Source organism: Apodemus sylvaticus, chromosome 1, assembly GCF_947179515.1.
Source record: "Apodemus sylvaticus chromosome 1, mApoSyl1.1, whole genome shotgun sequence".
Taxonomy (NCBI): domain Eukaryota; kingdom Metazoa; phylum Chordata; class Mammalia; order Rodentia; family Muridae; genus Apodemus; species Apodemus sylvaticus.
In genome coordinates this window covers 156774562-156797564 of record NC_067472.1, presented here as the reverse complement: position 1 = coordinate 156797564, position 23003 = coordinate 156774562, and the positions used below count along the sequence as shown (strand labels likewise).

General features: G+C 39.7%; 1 protein-coding gene across 5 annotated transcripts in view; it reads left to right on the top strand.

The window, feature by feature from the left end:
• Herc2 (HECT and RLD domain containing E3 ubiquitin protein ligase 2) overlaps positions 1-23003 on the top strand; it is a 165344-nt gene that overhangs the window by 11541 nt on the left and 130800 nt on the right. For 4 of the 5 annotated variants that reach the window (XM_052161599.1, XM_052161565.1, XM_052161574.1 and 1 more), the window contains exons 3-8: positions 6516-6630; positions 10867-11004; positions 16027-16246; positions 18027-18127; positions 19069-19225; positions 21692-21802. In XM_052161599.1, the coding sequence (XP_052017559.1) occupies positions 6516-6630; positions 10867-11004; positions 16027-16246; positions 18027-18127; positions 19069-19225; positions 21692-21802 (842 nt within the window). The remainder of the gene's footprint in view (positions 1-6515; positions 6631-10866; positions 11005-16026; positions 16247-18026; positions 18128-19068; positions 19226-21691; positions 21803-23003) is intronic. The other variant, XM_052161590.1, reaches the window with a different exon arrangement.

Genomic DNA, 23003 nt, shown 5'->3' with positions numbered 1-23003 from the left:
CCCCAGCTTCTTGGAAAACTGGAACAGGAGAGTTATAAGTTTGTGGTGCAAGAGAATGAGTTTGAGGGTAGCCTGAGCCCCTCACCCCAGTAAGGCACTATCTTAAAATTTTCAGTGGGGAAAGAAAAAAAGGGAGGAAGGGAAAGGCTGGGAATTTTGGATCTATAGTTCAGCGGTAGAGTGCTTGGTTCACATGTGCACTCAGCATGGATGTTAGAGAATACCCCAGGAAGATTTCTCCTGGGCTTGTGAGGAGTGAGTAGAGAAAGGAAGTTCTTTGCTATCACATGACTGTAGATCCAGATAGACCAGTGACCCAGTGTGTTGTGGACTGGATCACACATATCCTTGTGTGTTTTGGGGATAGGAGCAGACTGGTGTAGCACTGTACAATTGGAGCTCTCACTGTAGTATTTTGCATCAGTCTATTTAAGTTCTTTTTCTAGAGCCTTTAATGCTTTTTTTAATCTGCGAGTCAGTCACTGATACCAGTCTGTTGAATGATCTGTCATTTGCACTGATCAGTTGCTCTAGCTATAGATTGACATGTTTGCCAAAAAGTGATTAAATATTGAGCATTATAATAAATGTTATTTTATGCCACATATTGTTTTATGTCTTTAGTTTTGAGATGGAGTAATAAATACATGGTTTCCCAGGCTGACTTTATATATTTTTTTGATCCAACTGCTTCAGCCTTCTGAATGTCTGTGAGAACAGTCATGTATTATAGTACCTGGTAGTAGATTTAGTATTAGTTTAGTTGTTGTTTTTTAAAGAAATAAAGATTGAGAGTATGGGGGTATTGTTAATGTGTATATGTATATGTATATGAAAATAAAGAAATGAGAATAAGTTTTGCTTTGGCATACATGTAAATTGCTTTAGATCAATTTGTTTTCAGAGTTCTATTTTAATGCTTACTTAAGTTGGTCCATATAGCCTTTTTCTTAGATAATTTGTGTTAACCACTGAGGCACACCCTTCTTCAGACTACCTGATGCTTGGCGGGTAGGTTGCGCTGTTGCAGTTGTGTTACTTGAGCTCATGTTTCATGTCTGTTGGTTATCAGTTCCTGCAATCCTTCACATTTTCCTCAAGATGTCCAGTCTGTGCCTTTCAAGAAAAGATTACTTGCTGTATACACAGCTTTTGTTCCATACTCTTCCTGAGAAGATGCCAACCACATCTCTTTATTGTACATAGGGGAAGGATGATAGAACAAAGTAACTTTTCTACCAAAATCCAACATGGTGAACTCTTGGGTTTATAGGCCATGGATGATAGGCTGTGATATCACTAAAAGCCTACCTCTGCCTGAGTGGGGATTCATGGAAACTAACTCTGGAGCTCTGTGGATGGCTTGCAGGTGATTGATAGATTTGACAGTCCCCTCTCTAGGCATCTGTTTACTGTTTCTATAATCTCGAGGGGAGTCCTTGTAAATCTTGTTAGTTTTAAGGACTTTCTGAGACTTGTAAATTTTTTACTTCTTAGTCTTATGAGCTTCCCCTCTTCCTTTCTGGATGGAAAGTTTGAGTTCTGAAAAAATTGGTGCATAATTATTGTGGTAGTTTGAATAAGAAATGTCCTTTATAGGTTTACTTATGTTGACACTTGGTCCCTTAGTGTTGGTGCTGTTTGAAGAGAATATGAAACCTTTGCTGGAGAACTACTTACTTCAGTAGGGGTGGGCTTTGTGAGTTTATAGCTTCACTCTACTTCAGGTTCCTTCTTCCTGTTTGTGGTTGAAGATACGATTGTTCAGGTTCCTGCTCCCACTGTCTGTTCTCAGGCCCTTCCTGCCATTATTGCCCACGATTTTTAAATCACTTTTGAACACTAGTGTCTCTGATCTAGGCTGTATTTTCGAACACTGATATGTGGATACCAGCCAATCTGTGGCAATCCTAGAGTACATTTGGGGCTGAACATGGTGGCCTTCCATTTCTCTTGGGATGTTGGCATTTCCTGTAATCTGTCATATATAACTCACTTACTGTGATTTCCGGACTTGGTCGTCTATCTTGGAGCACTGGTAAAATCTAGGTTTATACTTATGATATACTTATGATAAATCATATACTTATGATTGATGGTGAGTAATTTACTCTTTGAGAAAAAAATTATTTTGGCTAAGTAAGGATCACTGTCCTAGTTAAGGTTTCTTTTGCTGTAAAGAAACACCATGACCAAGAGCAAGTTGGCAGAGGGAAGGGCTTTTTGACTTGTATTTCTGTAACACTGTTCATCATTGAAGGAAGTTAAGACAAGAACTAAAGCATGACAGGATCCTGAAGGCAGGAACTGATGCAGAAGCCATGGAAGAGTGCTACCAACTGGCTGGCTCCCTCACCATAGCTTGCTCAGCCTGCTCAGGACCAGGGATATCATTACCTACAAGAAGCTGGACTCTTCCCCCATCACTCACTAATTAAGGAAATGCCTGCCTACAGCCCAGTCTTATGGAGGCATTTTCTCAATTGTGATTTTCCACCTCTCACATGACTTTAGCCTGGGTCAAGTTGAGCTAGAACAATCACCATAGGCCCTTTCCCTAATAGTAGCTCTCTGAGGACCAAGCCTTTAACTATGAACACTTGCCTAAATTGTAGTATTAGTATAAATCTCTTCAGTTAAAACTGAACTAATTCTTATTCTTGTTTTTATTCTCTGCCTTTCTCCAGTTTACATATCTGATCTGATCACTGATCTGAAATGACCATAATACTTTCCTTGTCTTGATTAATTGTCTTTTGACTCGGACTCCCTCACTTTATATTTTTATGCTTTCTTCCTCTCTCTCCCTCCTTTATAATTGTAATTATATGGAGGCTTGTAGGCTCATGGGTTCACTTGAGATCTGAGTGTGAAGGTTGACTGTAACTCCAATAACAGAGCACATCTGAGCCTTGAGGCTTGGCCTCTTTGCCTGTAGCCCTTTGCACTGTGGTATGGACTCGATTCCATTCATAGGTCTCAACTGCTGTTCTCTCACTTAGAGCCATGCCTTCCTATTCCTTCATTAAGCCTCAAAGTGGGAGCACTCTGAGTCTAGTTTCAGGAGGTCCTACTTCTCTCCTGCTTGTTGCTACTTTACCAAGAGCCCTCTGTTAGAGTTTCAAGCTATTTCATTAGTAATGTGAATAGTACTAGCATAGGGCTGAGAAAAGGCAGTGTTTCTGTTGGGCTAAGCAGAATGCCAAATTAGCTTTTTATTACTGTGTAGCAAATCAGTAAACACAAGTCTAACAACTCAAAACAATTCACTTCAATTTTGACATTTTTGGGTGTCAGGAGTCTATCTGTAATGTAGCTCAGTCTTCTGTTGGCTGCTCCTTGCCCTCATTTGGGCCTTAGAGTCCTCACTGACTAGCTATTCCTTGTGGTTATGGCTTGATGCCCAAGGCTCAGAGGCTGCTCTTTACTTTTGATCAAGTAAGCATCAAAGATAAGATTTTTTTTTTTTTTTTTTTTGCTTAACTAGAAGCGATGGACTTGGAGCCTTAACACATTTGGTATCAAAGCACTTAGCTAGTAGTGTAACCCACCATCTTATTTATGATCTTGCATGTAGTTTGTCAGGAGAGAACACAAGTTGAATGTATACCCAACAGGACCAGAATTTTGGGGACCATCTTATCCCATTACTGATTGTCATAAATAATTTTATAAAGGTGAGATCTGAATATTTACTTGCATAGATTGGTTGGAAGAGAACTATGAAGAACTGGAGTAAAAGTATAGAAAAATTCAGGGCTGGAGAGATGGCTCAGCAGTTAAAAGCACTCACTGTTCTTGCAGAAAACCTGGATTCAGTTCTCAGGTTCAGAGCTCATCTGAGCCTTGAGGCTTGGCCTCTACTTAGTGGCTCATAATTGTCTGGAACTCCAGATCTAGGGGATCCTATGCCTGTTTCTACCTCTGTGCACTTCAGCACATAGGAGGTAGATACAGGATAACTGTCATCTAGGCAAAAAACAAACGGTAATGTGAATGGTGGGAACAAGGAACCCTATGTACTGCTGGCAGAATGTACTCAGGAATCGAAGGCTGGATATGGTAGATGCTCACTGCGTACCCATGCTGACAGTTTTGTAGTCACAACTGCCAAGGCATGACATCAGCTTTGGTGTCTGTTAGTGGGGGAATAAGTAAAGAAAATGTGGTATATACATCAAATACACACACACACACACACACACACACACACACACACACACACACACACACACACACACACCCTGTATGCATGCTCTCTTGCTTCCTCTCTCCCACCTCTCTCATTCTTTCTCTCACCTCTCTCTCTCTCCCCCTCTCTCCCCCTGCAACCCCTGTCTCTCTCTCTCTCTCTTTCTCTCTCTCTCTCTCTCTCTCTCTCTCTCTCACACACACACACACACACACACACACACACACACACACACACACACCCATGATTGTTTCTCAGCTATTAAGGAAAAGGAAAACAGGTTCAGGTCATTTTTAAGAAAATGAGAGGAAGTGATGCTTATGAGCCAGATTCAGAAAGGCACAACTGACTTTCTTTAGTATGTAGAATCTTTTTTTTTCTTTTTAAAATAAAGGTAGGGGGACTCTTAAGGACTAGACCAGGGATAGTTATATCTGTGGAAATGACTGTGCATAATAGAGTAGATGTGATCAAAATACTTTAAATGATATGTGAAAATATTAGGGAACCCATTAATTTGTATAAGACCTTTTATTGTGATACATTGTTGTAATCCTACCACAAGGAAGGCTGAGGCTGGAAGATTGGAGTTGGAGGCTGGCCTAGGATACTTAGTGGTAACCAGGAAAGTGACTCACTAATAAATCAGCCCAGTGTGCACACTATTACATAATGTGCTCTTTGACTTTACTGCGTTTGTTGCATGATATTTTTACATGTTACTTATTTTTAAATAAAACAAGTAGTTCATTGATTTATTACTGAGGAATTGAATAAAATAAGGTGGAGAAATTTAAGATTCTTCCTCCCACCCTTGTTGCTGCTGGTAGGTGGTGGACCACACCTTGAATCCCATCATTCAAAAGGTAGAGGCAGGCTGATCTGAGTTCAAGGCCAGCCTAGTCTACAGAGTGAGTTCTAGGACAGCCAGGGTTATACAGAGAAACCCTGTCTTAAAACAAAACAACAACAAAGACTCTGTTACTGAAACATTATACATTTTGAACACAGGACTTGGAGAGCTTGAGCTAGAACTATCTTGAAGGCCTCCTGTATGAGGGCTGGCTCTCATAGTGTCAGAAGATGGTATATAATTGTCTGAGGGAAAAAGTAATCAGTACTACCCAGCCATGAAGCCTGCAAACCACAGCTATCACTGGCCCAGTAGGATATCCCCAATGGTATAATAGTTGCACTTTTATTTTGGGAATGACTACCAGCTGTCTAATTTTCTTACTGCCAGCTTAATAGGAGGGCATTCATACCTTACACTATAAACCTAGATAACTACTTGTGGCTGGAGAAGTCATAGGCCTAGAGGTGAACCTACTTTGTCATTTTCCTAAATTGATACAATTTCTAACTGTATTCTTAACATATATATATATATGTGTGTGTGTGTGTGATATAAGTATATATATATATTATATAAGTATATATCTTATGTAAGTATATATAGTATGTGTGTAGTTCTCACTCCTCATTAAAGAAGTTTCTTTTGGTAGCAGACAAAGTCTATTACAGAGATTCATAGCTGGTCATTGAAATATCTATGGGAGCCGGGTGGTTGTGGCGCACGCCTTTGATTCCAGCACTTGGGAGGTAGGTGGATTTCTGAGTTCGAGGCTAGCCTGGTCTACAGAGTGAGTTCCAGGATAGCCAGGGCCACACAGAGAAACCCTGTCTCAAAAAAACCAAAAAAAAAAAAGAAACATCTATGGGATGCCCAGTCCCAACTGATATAACTTCCTCACCTAAGGCACAAGGAACATCATAGATGAAGGGATGGAAAGATTTAAGAGCCAGAGTACCAGGATGCCTACTGTGAGTTAGTGTATTCTAGACATGACAGCCCATGAAAACACAATACTGTGGTTGCCTATATAAGATTGTACACAATGCCAGCATCAGTTGACATGCCAATGTGAATGGGGAGATTTCACAAGGTCTCACCCCAGATCAAAAGCTATAGGTAAACTGTAACTGCTGAGAGAATCAATTTGCTTCAGTGATGAACCCCCTAGGTTATTCACTCTGAAGGCCAGCCCTAAACACATATGAGCAGCATTAGGTAGACACAGTAGGTTGTGTATATTTTATATGTGTGTATATGATGTGTGTAATGTATATATGTATGTAGTATATAATAATAGGTACAGAGAAAGTCATGGATTTGAGAGGGCATGTTGGGGACAGGAGTTGGAAGGCAGAAGGGTGGAAATGATGTAGCTAGAGTACACGTCAAATTGTTAAAAATATAAAATCTTCGAATAAAAAAGAATTATACTGATCTGTCTAAGTTTATCTTTTTTGTATTTGTCAGCTTGCATTCACAAGAGATGGACTCTGTGGTCTGTGGAATGAAATGGTTAAAGATGGGGAAATTGTGTACACTGGAACAGAATTAACACAAAATAGAGAACTCCCTTCTAGAAAAGGTAGGAACTTTTCATGCTTATCTTTTTATTTTATAAGTACTGTTATAATGGCATGTTAAAGAAAAATTTTAAAAATTACATGCGTGCGTGCATGCATGTGTCTGTGTGTGTAGGCAGGTGCTGTGGTGTGCATGTCAGGGTACAAATATGTGAGAGCTGGTTCTTTCTGTTTGTTTAGTGACAGTACCTTTGTATGCTGAGCTATCTCTTCCCTCTTTAAAAATAACCTTTATTCATTTGTGTGTGTAAGTTGCCTTTTATAGAAACATTGCAATATGCCAGAAAAGAGCACTTGAGCATTGGTCTTTGGATGTTTGTTTTACCTGTGGTCATTTTTGTCTGTAATGTTAGTTACTATTTCAAATTGTTCAGATTTTTTGTTTGTGTTATCTAGTGTATAGCCCATATGAAGTTATAAATGAATAGCTTTTCTTTTAAACTTTGGAACAGATCATCCCATAACTAATAATCCTGTATAGGCCTCTAGTGATAGATTCAACTTGCCTGGTGATTGAAATCAGCTTCAAGACTTTAAATAAAAAGGATGGATGCCAGCACTTCTTTAGGTGTGTTGTATCTGAGCAGCCCCAGTCACTGCAGAGTTTGTTGAATGTCATTCCAATATCAAAAATTTATTACTTTTAGAATGTATTTCTTTTTTATTATTATCTTTTTCAAGACAGTGTTTCTCTGGCTGTTCTGAAACTTGCTCTGTAGACCAGGCTGGCTGGCGTCCAGAGTGCTGGGAATAAAGACATACATCAGTACCACCTTTTAGAATTTAGAATGCATGGTTTTTCTCTTTGTGCAATGAATTAGTATACTGTTGATTAGAAAGTATGTGAGGAAAAGTATTATTAGCTTATGTTTTTGGTTACATCATCTAGTAGCGTGAGCTCTGTTTCTTGTATTTATGAGGAAATTTCCATCTACACACAGAGTAATCGAAAGACATGGACAGTGAGTGGATGCAAACTCATGCCCTCACTGTGTGGCTCTGCTTGTTCATTGTATCACTTATGTCTATCCATGATGTGTCTCATCTGGCTTCCTTAGATGCTTTCTGCATTTTGTTACCTTGAGTTACCTTTATTATTGTGTGGGGATGGTTGTGTGTGTGTGTTTATGTTTGAAAGCAAGTGTGCATGTGGAGGTCAGAGAATAACCACAGGAGTCAATTCTTTCCTTCCACCTTGATTTTCAAGGCAGGGTCTTATTTCTGCTGCTCTGTGTGTCACAGGTAAGATGACAGGAGCAAATAACAAAATATGTTTTGTATCAAACCTAGGGTTTCCAGCATGCTAGGCAAATACTCTGGGTCATGTTAGGCAGAGACACTCTGCTGGGCTATACTCAGCCTACAAAACTTGTTTTAAATAATAAAGCCTTTTAGTATTTATAATAAGCAAAAGTTAGATTGATGTACAGAAAATATTAAAAGTACAAAATTTTTAGTTTAAATTACAGTATCTGGCTGGACTTTTATTTGGTTTTGTCTGAAATTAGTCTATTTACTCCTCTTGGGCCCTTCCCACTTACTCATTAGCAGCTCTCTAGGTCTTAGGCTCAGTACAAAGATGGCCTTGGTTAGTTTGTACAAATGTCCTCCTCATTTAAAAGTCCTAAGATTAGTCAGTTGCTAGCTGGTCCTCAGATGAGATGACAAACAACCCGAACTTCTGTTTTCAGCTAACCCTTAGGATTTCCTGAGGCCTAGGAATGTTAGCCCCTGGCCTTTTTCTCTGCAACAAGGGTGTGTGTGTACATGCATACATGTGTCTAAGTGTACTGCTGGGGACAGAATCTGCTTAGTGATGTACTCTACTGCTGAGCTACACTTCTATATTCTTTCCAGCATTTCTTAATTTATTATGTTTGGATAATTTGTGTTCTGGGTTTAGTGTATCTTTTGATTCCTGCAGTCATGAAAAGGAGAGTTTATAGACACTAAAGTGAGCTTCTTTCCTGTGCGCTGGTGTTGCTAATTATTACAATGTTCATCATGCTCTTGAGGGACTTAGCTTGTTCTTGTTCTTGCTGTGATATTCTAATTTGTGCTCCTGAGAGTAAAGCCTGAGATGTGTTTGGAGATGGTCTTGTTAACTGTGAAAAAATTTCCATCCTGAAGAAGTGAAAGTAAGTAATGTGATCTCTAATACAGTAAACTTTACGTGTGTGTATTCCTATAGTCCCCACCTTAATCTGGATAGTTTATTGCTATCCAGACTCCCAGTGTTGCTCCTTTTATCGTCCCAGAGTCTACTTCCTCCAGTGCTCTGTTCTTGAGATGTCGCTGGAGTGCTTCTGGGCCTTTACTACTATGTAAATAGAATGTGAGGCTCTCTTTTGTGCCATTTGGCTGCTTGCTCCAGAAAAATCCCATGCTAATATCTGAGGACAGACTGCAAACAAGACCATGAAAAGAAAGGGAGGCAGGCAGATTAGAACTGTAGAGAGCACAGTTTATTGGGCTTATAGAATTATGGGCCTTGGTGGCAGCAAGACCAGATGGATCCCACAGTTTCGAAAAAAGGGATGATTGGAGAAAAGTGAAATTCATCCTGACTAGAATGTATTTGTTTTTCTTACAATCCAATCAAAGAGTCAAATGTGCGCTGGCAGCCAAGTTCTAGTTGTAAATTCCACGTACCATTCTAATGGTTTTGTGTATTATAGTTTGTTGGTAAATGAAGCAGGAAACACATAACAAGGCTCTTGGTAGCCATGGTGGTTATGACTTACGATGACAACAATATGACCAAGTCATATCTATCAGGCAGGAGAGGGTCATGGGAACATACTACTTGTAGTCAGGCCAAGAGAAGTTGTGTATTACCCAGAACCTACTGCTTGTAATTGGCATCTGCAGTGGGAGCAGAGCCCTTAACCTGTGTGTTCTGTTCTCCAGTTAGTTACTACCAGAATTTAACTAAATTGCTGGACATAGAGTTGGTGTTAACAGAGAATTAGAGAATTGGTTGGTGTGAAACACAAATGGGCACACATGTGTGCGCACACATACTATAAGATGTAATATATATATATATATAAAATCATATCAATACATATATATGTATGTATGTATTGATTTGATTATTTTCGTTAGAGCCTTTTATGACTGGACTTGTTGACATTTCAGAGTTTTTCCATTTTCTCTTCAAGACTATGTAAGGGGTTTGAAGGCGCTTATTACTGTCTAAGACTTTACAGTGGCCTGAGGTAGTAGTTTTCAACTTTTTTTTTGTCTCAGTGCTCCTGAATTATACTTCAGTGATAGCGGTTCTTAAAATTTGTGTGTGTGTTTGTGCGCTTGTGTGTGTGAATGTGCCATGCCATGTCTGTTGAGATCAGAGGACAACGACCTGTGGGCTCTGGGGATTGACCTCAGATTGTTGTGCTTCACTGAGCCATTGCTGTCTCAATGACTGTAGTCTCATATAGTAATCATTGTTTCTCAGCTGGCAGTAGATGGGAACATTGTACAGTTTAAAAATGATTTCAGTGTTGTCTCCCTAAGTCTCCCTTTGGTGATTCAGCAATCTTGAGTCATGCAATTAAAGCACTTAAGTACAAAGAGATAAACATTAAAGGGGAACTTTCTTAGTTGTGAAATCTAGTAGAACATAGATAAAATATAAAAAAACCCTTCATGTGTTAAATAATTAAAAATTCCTTATATTGTATTCAATAATTACTAAGTAAACTATGCTGAATCTTTTGTAGGATTTTTTTTTTTTATTTAATGTATGTGAGTACACTGTAGCTGCCCTCAGACACACCAGAAGAAGGCATCATATCCCATTACAGATGGTTGTGAGCTACTACATAGCTGCCAGGAATTGAACTCAGGACCTCCCACCTGCTGAGTCATCTCTCCAATTCCTTTTGCGGTTTTAATTAATGTGTTTTTAAAAACCTAAAACATTGAGTAGCTGACTGTATTCTGTAGCTTTCGCATGTTTGGGAAGAGCATTTGTAGAGATTGATAAGATGTGCTTCCCCTTTTTTCTTCCATTTTAAGGTGCACTCTCTCCTTCCCTCTTTCATTTTCTCTCTTCTCTCTTCTCTCCTGAGACAGGACCTTACTCTCTAGCCCAGGCAGGCCTGGGACGTCCCACGTGACCTAGGCCGGCTTTAAACCCACGTGCTGTGAGCTGTGGGCCTGCGCTGCTGTGCCCAGCTTCACTGTTGCATTTTGAAAAACAATTACGGACTTGAGCATTTTTAATTCTCCAGATGATGGTGTCGATACTCAGAGTGGAACCAAGAAAGAAGATCTTAATGACAAAGAGAAGAAGGAGGAAGAAGAGACGCCTGCACCTGTGTATAGAGCCAAGTCAATCCTGGAGAGCTGGGTGTGGGGCAGGCAGCCAGGTAGTACCCTTTCTGACAGAAGTGGATCAAGGCTTTCTTTGTTAATGGGATTTTCTAAAATTAAAATCGGTTTGTATTACAGTAAAATATGTCTGATATAAAATATAATATATATAGATATATATATATAGTATAAGTTACATAACTATAGGCTTAAAAATATAATATATATATATATATATAATAGTAATATGTTATATATGTTATATAATAACTTCATACTTTGGCACAAAATTGCTACCATCCATTTCCATTGAACACTATCCCCACAGCTCCCCAGGTAGCTACGGTCGACTTTGAAGTCTGCACCTCGCTGTTCAAATGCACCACATATAAATAGACTCAGATAGTATTTATTCTTCTTATCTAGCATATTTCACTTAGTATACTTTTAAGTTCATCCACGCTGTGGCCTTTTAAATGTTAAATAATATCTCGCTGTTTTGTGTATATATTTTGATTATTTGTACACTAGTTGGAGGATCCTTGGTTTACTTTTCTTTTGTGTTTTTCATAACAGAAACCTTTATTTAAAATAGCTGTAACCTAGGAAGATTATCTTATATGAGTTTCCAAGTAGTTATTAGAGGGAGAAACAGCTCTAATAAACATAAAGTAAATAAACGAATGAAACCGGAAAAAACATTCTCTGTAGAAAAACTACAGAAGGAACCTTTCTAAGTGTGAAAAATAATAAACATTATTAACCGCCAAGCCTCTATGTACTAAGTCTGAAGGCAGTCTCTCCTAGTGAGTACCGCTCACGGCCTCGAGCTCGGATTCTTTGTCATGGTGCCCTAAGTGGATGTATGCTGCTGCCATGAGCACGGTTGGCCAGGCTCTGTGAAAGGTCACTGCTTTTAGTTCTGTATGTATTCCCAAGGAACCACTAACTGGCTGTCTTAATATTGGGATGAACTTTTTAAAGCACTGGGGCAGTGTTTTCCAGAGGCCATACTGTTTTTCACTCTTTGAACGGTACACAAAAGGTTTCAGTGTCTCCAGGTCATTGATAACACTTGTTATTTTCCTTTTAGTAATATCCACCCAATTAGTGTGAAATGGAGTGTTATTGTTTTGATTTGTGTTTGTATTTAATGATGGTGAGCATTTTTTTCAATATGTCTACTAATCTGTAAATGTTCTTTGGAGAAATATTTATTCAAGTCTTTGTTCATGAAAATATTTTTTTTTAGTTATATTTTTTTTTCTTAGCATTTCTAAATTCATCTTTTCTTTTTAGCCAAGCAAGTAAAATTTATACTTTTCTTCTTTGGTCTTCCTTTATTATACTTAATTTGAATTTTTAAAATATCTGATGCATTTTTGTATCAGAATTTGTTTTCATGTGTGTTGGGGCTTGATCCCAGGGTCTTTTATAAGCTAATTTAATTTTGTTGGCTAAAAAAATCATTTTGTATAATTTAATTCCTTTCAATTTTGTTGAGTCTTGTGTTATGGCTCAAGATGTAATGTGCCCTGCTGATTGTTTTCTATGTACTTGCCAAGAACACTATATATTTTTCTTCTCTGCAGAATTTTTTTTTTTCCCAAGGCAAGAGGCTTCACTGTAGATCTGGCTGGCCTGGAACTCACAGACATGGCCTGCCTCTGCCTCTCAAGTGCTAGTGTTAAAGGCAGGCACCTCCACTGCCTGTCTCGCTCTGTGAATCTTTAATAGGAGTTTGTTGTGCTTTACAGTTGTGAGGATGGAAGCCAGGCTATACATGTTAGGTAGTCCTTCACAAAGTTAAAACCCAAGCTTTACTGCATGAATCTTAATGGAGTCAAGTTAGTTGATATTGTCCAAGTGTTCATTGCTGGTATTACTTAAAAAATTTAAAATTAGCATATAAGTTCTTAGATATCATTATGACATTGTCAAACAAAGTATGTTGTTTTAATCTGCCTCTCCTCAACTCCTCCTTGTAAGAGACCATCTTTTTATCATCTTTTATGTCCCACGTGTTCTTTTACCCACTGTCATCTTTCCTTGTCACCTACTGTTTTTTTTTTTTTAATTTTATTTATTTATGATATGTAAGTACACTGTAGCTGTCTTCAGACACCAGAAGAGGCATCAGATCCCATGACAGATGGTTGCAAACTACCATGAGGATGTCAGGATTTGAACTCAGGACCTTCAGAAGAGCAGTCAGTGCTCTTACCCATTGACCCATCTCTCCAGCCCCCATTATCTACTTTTGTCTTCCTTTGTGGTCTCTTTTACATTTTGGGGGGGCTTTACCCACACTTATACCTGTTTATATGCAAAAATGTATGCATTGTAGCTTCATAATGGAGGACATACAATTCTTGTCTGAATTTGGGTCACCTCACTTAATATTATACTTTGCAGATCCATCCATTTTCCTTCAAATTTCATTATTTCATTTTTCTTTCAACTGAATATGACTCACATTGTATATACACACCACGATTTGGTTATCCATTCATCCATTGATGGACATTGAGATCCTCCTACTTGTTCTGTACCTTGTTGCACGGGGAGTCGTACTAATATTGGATTATTGCTCCAGACTGTGTTAGCACTCTATACAATTTCAGGTTGCTTTCTAGTTTGAAGAATGTAGGTAATGAGATAGCACAAACAAGAACAGGGAGAATTGTGGAATGGTTTTAGACCATTCTGTCTTAGATACATGCTTTCTGGCCCGGTGCATGAGGTGAGATTGCATTGACGTGTATGACCTCCTCATACAGTGGGGGCATTTAGGGTATGTAGTGCTTCCGTTTTATGTAGAATTATAGACTATAATTATAATTATAATCATCACGGGTTCTGTTCTGTACATTGTGGGTTTCAGATGCGCTTGCTGAAAGTAGTCAGCTGAAGCCTGCTTGTGTAGCACACGGGGTTTTTGTACGCGACGTCTTCCCCTACAGTCCCTTGACTGGGCCTTGTTCTCTGTCTCCTCTGTTTTTCTAGTTGTGGTGAGAGAGAAATAAATCAAAGCCTGACTGCTTATCTTCTCCATACTAGGGGTATTGAAGCCTTTAGGGTTAGTTGTAGACTTTGAGTTCTTCAGGCTCTGCTTCATGTATTTTTAAAACTCAGTAATTAGGTACATGAACTTTTAGGATTTTTTTTTTTCACACTGGCAGAAGAGAAATATATTAAAACATTGAGATTCCATATTACATGAATCATATGCATGACAGAATGCATATTATTAAGAAGACAAATGATAAATGACAATGCTGATGAGGATGTGGCAATAAAGGAACACTTATACACTGCTGATGGGGCTATAAGTTTAGCCACTAAGGAAATCATTTGGAGGTCTAAACACCCTCCACCCCAAAAGCAGAAATACCATGTATTTCTAACATGTAGAAATTCTGATTTTCCATCTTGAGACCAATATAGAACTCAGGGTGTTGCTCATCTTGTTTTTCATGACTATCAGCTCTTAGGCATTTCAGTTTTAGATTGCCAGTGTGCAGTGCCTGTTGGAATAAAGCTGAGAGTCCTGGGTAGTGGTCAGTCCTGGGACGTGGTGAGATGAGATGTACTCTCCAATGCCTTTTTTTTTTTTTTTAGATTTATTAATTTATTGTATATAAGTACACTGTAGCTGTGTTCAGACACTCCAGAAGAGGGAGGCAGATCTTATTATGGATGGGTTGTGAGCCACCATGTGGTTGCTGGAATTTGAATTTAGGACCTTTGGAAGAGCAGTTGGTGCTCTTAACTGCTGAGCCATCTCTCTAGCCTTCTCCAATGCTCTTTAAGAACCCTTTCTATGGAAAACATGCTCAAGTAGCCAGAAAACTGGTTATCTACCATTCAAGAGAGATTGGATGTGGCTTTGTGATTGATTATCAGGGTCTGAGTCTTGGAGGCGGGGACTGTTGTAGGAAAGACATGAGATAAACACAGGAGCATTGCTAGTGTGAGGGTTAGTTATAGGTAACTTAATTTATAGTGCCAGGTAACTTAGTCAATAGACCAGGATTTTTAAAGTTATTTTAGTCATGTGATTGTCTTACAGCTACGTAAACAAAACAAAACAAAACAAAACAAAAAACCAACAAAAAGATACACTCTTGTGAAAAAATCCAGACATCCACTAGAGAGAATAGCTTAAGCATTTGTCAACAGCCTGACTACTTTATCTTCCTATAGAATAGTTCTGTAGTGTGTTTCTTTCGTTAGTTAGTCATACTAAATGTATTAAAATACTACTTTTGAGTTTGGGGAGACTTATCTATAGCATACATGTAAAACAAGTAAGATGTGGTGGCTCTCACTTGTAAATTCTAGCACTAAGGAGAAAGAGACAGGCAAATCCCTGAGGCTTACTTGTAAGCCTGCCTAATAATGTAAGCCTGGACTTGGCATGGTCTAGGCCACTGAGAAACCCTGTCCCCCTAAACAGGTAGATAGCACATGAAGGATGATACCCAAGGTTGTTCTAGCAACATGCACAGGAGTACATGCATACATGTACATACATACACACACACACACACACACACACACACACACACACACACACACACACACACACACACACCTCTCTGCACTTTTTGACCTTAGTTGCATAGCAAGGTGGCTAGAGTTTTTTTTTCTCCTTAGGAATTGGGCTACTGAGAAGTTTGCCTTTATAGTTTTGAGAATTTGTTTATTTGTTTGGGCTAAGCCTTGAACCCAGGGCCTTGTGCATGCTAAGCAAGCAGTCTATGGCCTTACAATTTTGTATTAGCAACTTGGACATGGTGATTATAGAGAATCAATATGCACTGAAGCCCAAAAGCCACCCATGTCCTGTGCTATATACTTTCTCTGTGTGATTTTATCAAGTTCTTTAACCTCTCTGCCTGAGTTTCCTTTGTGGACATACAATATTACTAGCTAATATGTGTACAGTGTTTAATGCTTTGGGCAGTATTATATACTTAAGTGTTTCCTATTGTCATTGTCTAATATCTCAGTATTATTGACAACCATGCCCAAGATACTGAGGAGTTAGAACGTTTTCTTACCTTGTGTTTCAGATGTGAATGAACTGAAGGAATGTCTTTCTGTGCTGGTTAAAGAACAGCAAGCCCTGGCTGTCCAGTCAGCTACCACTACACTGTCAGCCTTGAGGTTGAAGCAGAGGCTGGTGATCCTCGAGCGCTATTTCATTGCCTTGAACAGAACTGTTTTCCAGGAGAATGTCAAAGTTAAGTGGAAAAGCAGCAGCATTTCTGTGCCTCCCACAGAGAAGAAAAGGTAAGACTACAAATAGAAAAATCCCTTTGCCATCTCTGTGTAAGTTCTCGCTCTTTTTTAAAGACAGTTTCTCTATTACTAAAGATACCTCTAGACATATGGTTTTTTAATTTATGGATACTTATTAATATATCATCATATTTCTCCCATGGTATTAGCTAGTATCTATTAAAATAAAATTGTAAAATTGTATTTTTTTCTAAATGTAACTGAAAGCTCTTGTCCACAGAACAGTGTCATGGTAACTCTTATTTTCCATGGCTCAGAGCTTGTTTCTTTGGTTGCCATAGTGGTTTTCGTTCTCTGGGATGCACATGGGAACTGTGTAGTAAATGCAGCAGTAAGTGTGTGTGTGGACTCATGCGTCTTGCACACAAGCGTTAACTGTAGCTTCATTTGGTTCCTCCTCCCCTCATCTCTACTCTGCTTTCTTCTCCCTTTCTCCCCTCTGACCTCTCATTCCCTTCTCCTGTCCTCCCCTTCCCTATTACATCTGGTCAAAATCATGTTGTCATAGAGTACGTTTTCATGTTACCTGGACCAAGGGAACTTTGGGGTTTATTTCCATTTGAAAATAGTTGCTATAGTGGTGTGCATAATAGAGCCTTTGTGTCTGACTGTGAGTGAAATGCCTCAGCAAAGCCTTTGCTATATTTGGGTTAATCAGTAGAAGCTAAGAAATTGTTTTAAGACTGTTTGAACCTTGAAGAAATGCAGTCTCCCTGGGAAGTCTGCACTTGGTGCTATGTGAGAGCTTGCAGCTGCACAAACCTTGGTCCTAAGACACTCTTGGCAAACATGGAGGACTTCTGATTATGGCTAGCCATGGTCGAAGGAGACTGAGATCTGTGTGGGCCGTCTGCTCTCTCAGGCAGCAAGGGCAAGGTAACACTGGTAGTTAGACCCTTGCCAAGCCCAAATTAATTTTGTGTAATGATTAAATAAAAGTAACTGGAGCGAGCTAGTCAGGGACAGTCTTTTTTCTTTTTCTTTTTCCTTTTCTTTTTCTTTTTCCTTTTCTTTTTGTTTTTGTTTTTCAGACAGGGTTTCTCCTAAAATTAAAACGTATGGTAGGTTGTATTTATTTGTGTGTGTGCGCGCGGGCACACACACACACACATACACACACACATACGAGAAACAATAGTAAGAAAAAAGAGACTATTATTTTGAGAGTGGTTTTTATACTGGCCTAGGGCTATAGGTTCATTTTTGGGGCCAAGAGATTCTGACTGTCAGGAGACCTGAGATTCATGGTTTCACAGAAACAGTTTTCCTCAATGGAAAATGTTGGTAATAGTCTTCTAAACTCTTCTGATCAGAGAATTAAGATAAGTACATAGTTTTAAAGGCTCTATTTTGTAATACTTATATTTCTCATTCAGAAATATATTCCTGTTTTCTGGCATTCAGTGCCTCCTGGAAGCAGTAAATAGCTCTTCTTCTTTAATGGTCACTTATCTGTGTTCACACAGCATCCCCTACACCATTGAGGCTCTCACAGTTGAGTGCACAGAGCCTCCCCTGTACTACTGAGACTCTCACAGATAAAGTGCACAGAGCATCCCCTGCAGTACTCATGTCCTCAGAGAAACTTTTCCTTTACAAAGGATATTTTTATCCTTTGTAAAAAAATATAAAGTATAAAAAAATTGACACTAAACCCCACAAAGGACCCTGATAACTGAAGACCATAGGTCATATGCTGATCTTTCTTTATTTTATTATTTTTGTGTTCCTCTGACTGACCAGTTGTTATAGCCGATGTGTTTATTTACAGTGCCCGTCCCACAGGCAGAGGGGTGGAAGGACTTGCCAGAGTCGGGTCCCGAGCAGCACTGTCGTTCGCCTTTGCTTTCTTACGGAGGGCCTGGCGTTCAGGTATGTGTGTGTGCCATTCTGTTTCTGTCACTGAGCAGAAGTTTTGGGTTCTCTGAGCAATTCTGCCACGGCAAGTTCCTTCTTGGCCACCTACCAGCTAGATTCCAGGACCCTGAGATCATCTCAGGGGTACAAATGTCTTTGTTCTCTTTACCTTAAGTTCTTTATTTTTTAAGAGAAGAGGCTACAGGGTCTTTTTGAGTTTCCAGGTCTTTGTTTTTAAGACAGTGTTCATTTATTACAACCCTATCACCTCTGTTACCATGGAATGACAGCCTTAGTGAGAAGTTATCAGTTGAGCACCCATAATCTGAAAATATGTGGTCTGATATGCTTCACAGTCTTTAATCCTTGATTTCACAAGTAGAAATCCTTTACTCAGCCTCATGTGACATGTTGCTGCTGTCATGCAGTCACATTAGAGATATTGCATAAGATTTCCTCCAGGTTTTTTGTGTAAGATATACATGAAACAGAACTGAAGTTAGACTTGAGTTCTCTTTTCAAGGTTTCACACAGACATACAGGCACATAAGTACACTCACAGACATATATACACATGCACACACATACACACACATATACATACACAGAAAGAGATACATCACACACACACATATACATACACAGAGAAAGAGATATATCACACACACACACACACATACACACACACACACACACACACACACACACACACTCACTCACTACTGACATCCAACATTTTATGTAAGAGATGCTCAATCTTTATTGTTTATGTGGAGACATCAAAGGTGGAATGGAATTTCAGCAGGTATATTAGAGTTTGGCCTGTTGAATGAAGAATTGCATGCGTGCGAATGTGTTCACCTGAGGATTTGGAGCCTCAGTAGGAGTGAGTGGAACTCCCTTTGTCAGCGATCCCTAAGGGTGGGCAGCCTCCTCTGACTCACTGTGTTGCTCAGGTGAGGATGCGGATCTCTGCAGTGAACTCTTGCAGGAGTCCCTGGATGCCCTTCGAGCTCTTCCTGAAGCCTCCCTCTTTGATGAGAGCACAGTATCCTCTGTGTGGTTGGAGGTGGTAGAGAGAGCAACGAGGTTCCTCAGGTCTGTTGTGACTGGGTGAGTTTGTACTTTCCTTGCATTTCTATGGACTAACTCTACTATGCTTGAGCCTCATTCTCTTCTTCTCATATCACTGCAACTTAGGGAACTTGATGTCTAAGTTTTGCTGCTGTGTTTTCAGCATACTTTCAAGATCTTGTATTTACATTAAAATTGTTTTTATACAGTTTATTTTGTATGTGAGATATTTGTGTGTGTGTGTGTCTGTGTCTGTGTGTCTGTGTGTGAGTGAGAGAGTGTGTATGCATAGGTGCATGTGTCACAGTGAATGCATGGAAGTCAGAGGCCTCTTCTACCATGTATGTCCTAGGCATTGAACTTAGGTAAGTCAATCTTGGCAGCAAGTGCCTTTATCCACTGAGCCGGTTCTCTGGCCCATTTTCAGCTTTGTAGATAATCTAATTCATGATTATTGTGACTTGACCCAAGATTGACCCAATTATTTTATCATACTGAATGTGATAGAAATTATCAGCTGTTTTTGTTATTTATTGTTTTTTGGAGGTATTTGACCATCCATCCATCCATCCATCCATCCATCCATCCATCCATCCATCCATTTGAACTGAGCACTTCTTGTGAGCCTCTTAGTGATAATGAGGAACCACCGTTTTGAGGGATTGATGGTGCTTATCTTGAAGTCTTGGTAGATAATATTTGAGTACATGGCTGTTCAAACAAAATATTCTGACAAGTGCTGGGGATGTAGCTCAGTAGTAGAGCAGTTGTTGAGCATGGACAATAATTTGATTCTTCTCTCTACTGGAAAGAGAAAACAAACCAAAAACCTATGAATCTGTTTGTTAGTTTATTAGTGCTGTAACAAAAACCTTGGACAACCAACTGAAAGGAGGGAATGTTTTAAGGGCTCCCTGTTGCTTTGGACCTGTATGAACACAATTCACCATGGAAGAGCCTGTTCAGTCCATGGCAGCCAATAAGCAAAGAAAGAGGTGATACCAGAGCTGTAGTATTTCCTTCAAGAGTACACCAGCAATGATTAACTTTTGTACTGTGCTCTATCTATTAAATATTCTGTCACTACTCTATAGTGCCATGGATTTGGGATTAGCCAGCCAATACAAGGGGGTGTTTGGCAGGCATTTATAATCCAAACTGTAGCATATAGGTAGTTACACTTTTTTATTTTTTGTATGACTGTGATCAGAATGGGAGTTTTGACCTGTCCCATCTGACTTGGGCTGGGCAGCTCACCCCTCCTTACACAACTTGGTAATCCTAGACAACCTAGTGGTCCCCTGTTCCTAGGAGGTTGACCTTAACACCTAATTGGCGTAGCACACTACAGGCCAGAGCTCCTGAATGCAAGCGATCCTTAGCTCCTTGATAGTTGAGACTATAGGAGTATGTTTCTGCTCCTGGCTTACATAGGAATCTATAATTACTTTTTTTTTTTAAGTTAAAGAAAATATAAAATTTAGTACAAAGACACATAGAAGGAAAGTTAATGTGCTCTTGAGTTTTCTCAGCAGGAGTCATTCTTTAGTCCCATAATTAACAGGGGTGCCTTTGGTATCTTGCACATGAGCCACGTGTCTCCTGGGAATGCTGATGAAGTCTTTGCCATAGAAAATTTAAAGCTAAAGCCCTCAGATTTAATTTAAAAATTTCAGTGTGAGTTATAAAGTCTTTCCTTCTGAATTTTTATATTTAGAAAATTTGTTACTTATTAGTGAGTAGCAGTTCAAATATTTCTTTGATTTGAAATATAAATATGCATAGATTTGCCTTTAGATCCTCTGGTGACTTTAAAATTTTTCTAACTTTTATGGGAAAGTTGACTATATTTTTTTCAAATTGGAAAAAAAAATTGTAAATAGACATCCATCCACTCCCCCTATCTTCTGTCCTTTCCTTCTTTTCTTGAGATAGGCTCACATGTAGCCCAGGCTGGCTTCAGAATATTATGTAGCTAGGATGACCTTGAATTCTGATCCTTCTGCTTCTACCTCAAGTACTAGGATTATAACCCTGTCCAGTTTATGGAGTAATGGGCATGGGAACCCAGGGTTTGTGCATGCTAGTCAAAGGACTCTACCAACTGAGCTACAGCCCAGCCCCATTAAAGACCTCTCTACTCATTTTTATATAATGCAAATGACTTTATGCTTTAGAAACATAGGGTGTATCTTCTGGTGCAATATAATTCATGCTTTTTAAAACTACATCTTTAGTAGGTGGGACATCGAGCTCAGTGATAGAGCCTAACACCCAGTGTTTCTGTCCAGGGCTTAAGATTCAATCCTACACACTGAAGAAAGCACTGCCCACTAGAAAAGATGGTGCACTCGCTCTTTCCCTTATCTTTCCTCCCTTGGCTGCGTGCATGTGCATGTGCTTACCTTTTTACATGGGAAAGTAAATATAATTAGTGTGTTGCTATGAGTTAAAGATTTCCGCTTTCTCTGATGTTGCCTAACCTTCCTGTTGCTGTCATTTCAGGGATGTTCATGGAACACCAGGGACCAAGGGGCCAGGAGGAGTTCCTCTACAGGACCAGCACTTGGCTTTGGCCATTCTACTGGAGTTGGCTGTCCAGAGAGGCACACTTAGGTGAGTTACAGCTCAGATCACCTCAGGAGATGGTTGTATACCTGAAAAACCTGCTGTGGAGCAAATTGTGTTCTGGAGAACCTTCATCCCAGGACTCTGTTGTTCTCTTTCTCTCTCTCTCTCTTTTTTTAATAAACTTTTTATTGATTTTTTTTGTTTGTTTTTGTTTTTGGTGAATTTCATATCATGAAGCCCAATCCCACTCACACAAGTATATATACCCTTTTACTCAAACAACTTTTCTTGCAAATGATCATTGCAGTGAGTCATTGTCTGGTTTAAGGCCTTGACTCCTGCTACATTATCAGTACTGGATTCTCCCTGGAACTCTTCTCAGATCTTCTGCTGTGTCATGGAGAACCTGCATCTTTTGATCTATAAAACCAGCCCCTTCATTAGTTCATGGATGGGGAACTGTTGGGCTGGGCCAAAGCCCTGGATCTGGGCCTGAGTGGTAACTGAGTTGGTCAGCCTGACAGCTCTCTCTTGCTCATGCCATAGGGGCGAGCTCTCTTTTACTATACACCTGGGCACCTGGGCAAACTCTCGTGCTGCCCAGTCAAGGGGTGGGGCTAACTACAACTACAGCTGGTGAGGGGTAGGGCCAGCTCTGCATAGCCCACAGACATCAACATGGCCTTTGGTGGTAACAGACTGCCACTGCTGCAGGTCCATGGACCCAGACATGGCTCTTACCTGTAGCATGGGCCTGGATTTCCTCTCGACTTGAGGTTGGCATGGCCAGCTACTCACACTTGGCTGTCCCTTACTCCCCTTGAGTCTCTAGTTTTGTCTCTCTTCATTGTGCACACACCATTCTGCTTCTCTTTATTTCACCACTCCACCACTTACTTGCTCATCTCCGTGGCACCAGGGGTCTCTGGGAGCCTGGGGTCATCTCAGAGTGCTAGGCTCTGCACATGCTGTGTGGTGGTGGTGGTGGTGGTCAGCGTGGGCATGCTCTGACTGACCACCTTGGCTGTGTTTCAGTGGTGGGAGGTGGGGGTTATCTCAGGCTTGCTCTGCTTATCTGGGCCCCGTGGAGCCAGGCAGGGGTCATCTCTGGCCCCCTGTTTATTCTTGTGCTAGTCTGTTTTGTTGTCTATATTTCTTTTTAGACTAATTTATCTAGTCATCTAAGCACTCTTTTAAAGTGTTTTTCCCTAAGTAACTGTTTATTTAGTTTTTTCTGAAATAGATA